The sequence below is a fragment of the Mytilus trossulus genome, chromosome 6 (genome assembly GCF_036588685.1).
Source record: "Mytilus trossulus isolate FHL-02 chromosome 6, PNRI_Mtr1.1.1.hap1, whole genome shotgun sequence".
NCBI lineage: Eukaryota > Metazoa > Mollusca > Bivalvia > Mytilida > Mytilidae > Mytilus > Mytilus trossulus.
In genome coordinates this window covers 83,415,376-83,420,375 of record NC_086378.1, presented here as the reverse complement: position 1 = coordinate 83,420,375, position 5,000 = coordinate 83,415,376, and the positions used below count along the sequence as shown (strand labels likewise).

The window sequence follows — 5,000 nt, the reverse complement described above, 5'->3', positions numbered from 1 at the left end:
ATATGACAGTTCACAGTTCCGTAAACTTTTCATTTATCATTACTTCAAGTTTGTTTACACCATAATTATCCTTTTTGTTTGGTTATATGTTATTTGTAAACGTTGTGCATATGTTATGTACGAAACAAACGAATTATTTTAAAAGCATTCTATTCGCTGAAAAAAAATTGTACTTTTATAGTTCATAGAGACCTAGATAACATCCGTAATCTAATATACATAGTAATATTATTCAACGACAACAGTTCAGAATGAACACGTATCTCATATTTCTTAGTTTCTGCCATTTGTTTAGACTAGGACTTGGATTTGATATCTTTACCGTTACAACTGAAAGACATAATGATTTGGTAGCAAAACAACCTCAGACGAATTATTCTGTTGACATATTCAACAATTTTTCAGACGTAATGAACGAGTTTGAAATGCTGGGCAACTGGAGTAACCTTTGTAATATATCACAAACTGGTCGTACTGACTTTAACATTATCTGTATCATTAAACGTAGTTCAAGTATAAAGTTATCAGAATTTAGAGATTTTACCTATCGAGTCTTACCAAATATCAGATTTGACTTATCAGTCACTTGTGAAGATGGTATAATATACTTTCCCTGGCCATTCAGAGCAGACAAATTACATAGAATTCATATCAAAGACTGCAGAATTAAGGATTACTGTACTGAATTCAAGGATACATTGATAGACCACATTCCAGACACAATCACATATCTACACATGGATAACGTAACAACTATCTTACGAATGGAAGAATTATACGACTCACTGTCAAAAGCTAACTCCCCTATAACAAGAGCTGCAGAATGTGGACCGGAGAACGCTTTTGTCATAATTCAGAGAGGGACAAAGGCGACATTTGAAGATATGCAAAACAATGGTTTGTTTAACTTCAGTGCTGCAATGACGAATGATAAACATTACTTTGACATTCAAAAGAGAACATGTTTGTACAAGAATCTTGAAATTTTTCAAGTCAGTGGAATGAATATAGAAAGACAAATTGTCGATAAAATAGTTCAAGTAGACGTTGCGGAAAATCTAAAAATTTTGAATTTTTCGGGGAATGGCATATATGATACTCTTTATAAACTACAAGGCTGGCGACTGCGATTCCCAATGATGGAATATATAGACCTCTCAGATAACAACATAAAAGACCTTCCAATGATACGAGATTTTGGAATGACCGTTGAAGAGACAAAATCAGTCGGAATTATAGATATAAGGCGTAATAAGATAACTTCATTAACAAAAGGTATGATTGACTCGTTCTCGACTCACGAATTTGTTAAGGTCGATATCAGTGAAAATCCGTTTATATGCGACTGTGGAATAATTGAAGTAATGGAATATTTTTCTTCAAAGACTATGCCAAAAGCATATGATTACCTCGAGTCGCTAGAGTGTGCCAACCCCTCAAACGTCCGTGGGCGTAAGCTGAAAAGTCTGTCTCTCACAGAACTAAACTGTAACAAGAAAACTGTATTTTTGTCTGTTAATTTATTTAAGAAATATGATTATGGTAAATTCATTTTCTAGACTAAATAAAAACGCTACACCCAAAAACGAAAAAAACGGAACAATTGTTATGTTGGAGACAATGTAGGTTGTTGGATTAGGGACACCATTTACTACAACCGTAACAATAACTTTCTGTGTACTGTAGCGAAATGATCTGATCACGTTAATGTATTAGAATGTATGCTGGGAATAGTTATATAGTATGTCCCATATGTATGTAATGTATGCTGAGAATAGTAATATAGTATGTCCCATATGTATGAAATAGATTAAAATACAACTTCAATACCTTTATTCTTAAAAAAAACAAACAATGATACAATATTGTAAACAGATTCCATCTTTAATTTACCTCTAGTATAAATGGTTAGGTATAATCAAAAACGAGAGACGCAGCAATGTGTATGTAGTTTTTTCAAAATAAACTCTGTAGTTTCACTTTGTGGAAATAAACTAGCATTCAATGCCTGTCATGCTCATAGAAAACATGTTTGTGATTCCTTGAATATTTATATTTTGTCCCAAATATTTGTTGGAAATATTTTATGTAATTTTATGTTGTCATTTAATATTATCTCTTCTCTGAGACAAAATGTACAAAAATAAAACATAGAAATACGAGTAGAGGATTTATTAAGAAGGCAACTGATGTTGATATTTGCGACATGTGTCAACACTATTAAGCTAGAAATGAATCGATTTGATTGTCATCGTGCATATTTTTCCCCTGTATAATTATTTCGTTTTAATAGACAATAATACGTTCACTTTAGAACAGTTCATTAAAAAATCAAGTTTCTAGTCAATATATTAAAATCACAAAAGTAATGAACTCAGAGGAAAATCCATTTGGGAAGTCCATAATCACATGGCAAAATCAAATGACAAATTACATCAATACGGATGGACAAGAACTGTCATATTTCTGACTTGGTACAGGGATTTTCAATTGTAGAAAATGGTAGATTAAACCTGGTTTGATAGCGCTAACACTCTCACTTAGATGACAGTCTCATCAAATTCTGTTATATTTACAATGATGCGTTAACATAAATAAATTGTCAAAATATGGGTACAGCAGTCATCATCGTGTAACAATTTCAAAAAGAACAGTTTAACAGTCTGAATGGTTTTACACTAGTTATTTTGGGGCCCTTTATAGCTTGTTGTTCGGTGTGAGTCAAGGCTCCGTGTTGAAGGCCGTACTTTAACCTATAATGGTTTAATTTTTGAATTGTTGTTTGGATGGAGAGTTGTCTCATTGGCACTCACACCACATCTTCCTATATCAGTTTAACAGAACACAAAAACATCTATCTACAAACACATTCATTAATTCACGTGTTAAAAAATCAAAAGTATGTGAGAATAAATTTCAGAAATAGACCGAGATTTGAAATAGTCCATAAGTTGTATAGAATTTATAGGAATCTACAAATATTTAATTCCACTACGCGATTGAATGATTTTGACGTTTGTGGATCAAAGTATTTTAAAAATCATAAAAGAAATAAATCATAATGACATAAAATAGGACAATATCATACTGACGGGGTATATTCATTTTCATGTTAGCAACATTAAATCAATTGATTATAGCACTATTACCAGAATTCAATTTTTTGAACTTTAATGTACCAGAAAAGCACCAATTTATACTGTATATCTATGGATAAGACATATGTGCGCAAAAAAGATCTAGAGTAGTCACAATGTTGCAAAAAAGGGACGAAAGATACCAGAGGAACAGTCAAACTTATAAATCGAAAATAAACTAACAACGCCATGGCTGAAAACGAAAAAAACAAACAGACAAACAATAGTACGCATTAAACAACATTTAAAAGTAAAGAATACGCAATATGAACCCTATCAAAAACTAGGGGTGATCTCAGGTGCTCTTTACATAGGAATTAAAGGGCAAACCTGAAACATATAAAAAAAATTAAACATGAAAAAAAAATGGGAACTAACTGAGATATATTCATTATCATGATGAAAAAACGATTTATCCAAAACGGAGAACAAGAAAGATGTCAACCACAAGTTTATGAAAAAGAAGATGCGGTATGATTGCCAATGAGACAACTATCCACAAAAGACCAAAATGACACAAACATTAACAACTATAGGTCACCGTACGGCCTTCAACAACATGCAAAGCCCATACCGCATAGTCAGCTATAAAAGGCCCCAATAAGACAATGTAAAACAATTCAAACGAGAAAACTAACGGCCTTATTTATGTAAAAAAATTAACGAAAAACAAATACGTACCACATAAACAAACGACAACCACTGAATTACAGGCTCCTGACTTGAGACAGGCACATACATAAATAATGTGGCGGGGTTAAACCTGTAAGGGGGATCCCAACCCTCCCCCTAACCTGGGACAGTGATATAACAGAACAACATAAGAACAAACCAAAAAAATTAGTTGAAAAAGGATAAACTAATCGGATAGACAAAAAATACAAGTGGACGTGGTGAGTTGTGATTAGTGATTTTTATAAACAGCTGCTATTACAAAATTGCGTCAATCATGAATCTTCCGATGTTTGTCCATTTGTAGACAAGGGTTATTTTAGGGTTGTTATTCGTGCATGACTTCATGATTATATCTGAGCTGAGAGAAAACCCTTGTTTTACATGCTGCACGTCTTCTATTGTTGACAAAACATTAAGTATATGAATATCAATGAAATTGAGAATGGAAATGGGGAATGTGCCAAAAAGACAACAATCCGAACACAGAACAGACAACAGAAGAAGGTCTACAATAGGTTTTCAATGCAGCGAGAAATTCCGCACTCGGAAACGTCATTCAGCTGGCCCCTAAACAAATATATATATTAGTTCAGTGATAATGGACGTCATACTAAACTCCAAATTATACACCTGAAACTTTAGTAAAAAGAATACAGTCTAACAAAGGCCAATTGAGGTGACTAGTTGAAAAAGTCAAACTTAAAAAAATAATTCCAAATTGAATTTTATGTCTGTGCATTTAATCTATTTATGTTACTAGAAGCGATCTTGCTCACTACCAGTATATTTTGGTTAGAGCTCTACAACGTTGATTATGGTTTCATGTTCCGAATATTCTGGCTTCGAAAATCACTGCATTATTAGGTCGGAATGCAAGTTTTATATGTGCTTATATAATGCTATAGTTCCATACACTTTAAAGCAACTCAATCACCATTAACAGTTTATTTATTTATTTAGTTTTATTGATAAAGAAGTATCGCAAATAAAAAATAAATGTGTGTTCAAAATATATTAAATGTAAGAGCTTGAAAAATATAATAAAATATAAAAGCAACTAAGCTTACTATTCCAAGGATGTTGAAATCAAACAAATGATTAAATATACTAACAGGTAAACCTACAGTGTTGAAATTCAAATAAACAAGCAACATGATTAATTATACCTATCTTGTTATAATTCTTGGA

General features: G+C 32.3%; 1 protein-coding gene across 1 annotated transcript; it reads left to right on the top strand.

Annotated features, from left to right (window-relative positions):
* The first annotated feature begins 243 nt into the window (after positions 1 to 243).
* Positions 244 to 1,735, top strand: LOC134723818 (uncharacterized). Its single transcript, XM_063587366.1, has one exon. The coding sequence runs from the start codon at positions 252 to 254 to the stop codon at positions 1,557 to 1,559; it is 1,308 nt and encodes a 435-aa protein (XP_063443436.1). The 5' UTR covers positions 244 to 251; the 3' UTR covers positions 1,560 to 1,735.
* Positions 1,736 to 5,000: the final 3,265 nt, after the last annotated feature.

Excerpts from the sequence above, each read along its gene's own strand:
- LOC134723818 (XM_063587366.1), top strand. The coding sequence starts at position 252 with ATGAACACGTATCTCATATTTCTTAGTTTCTGCCATTTGTTTAGACTA.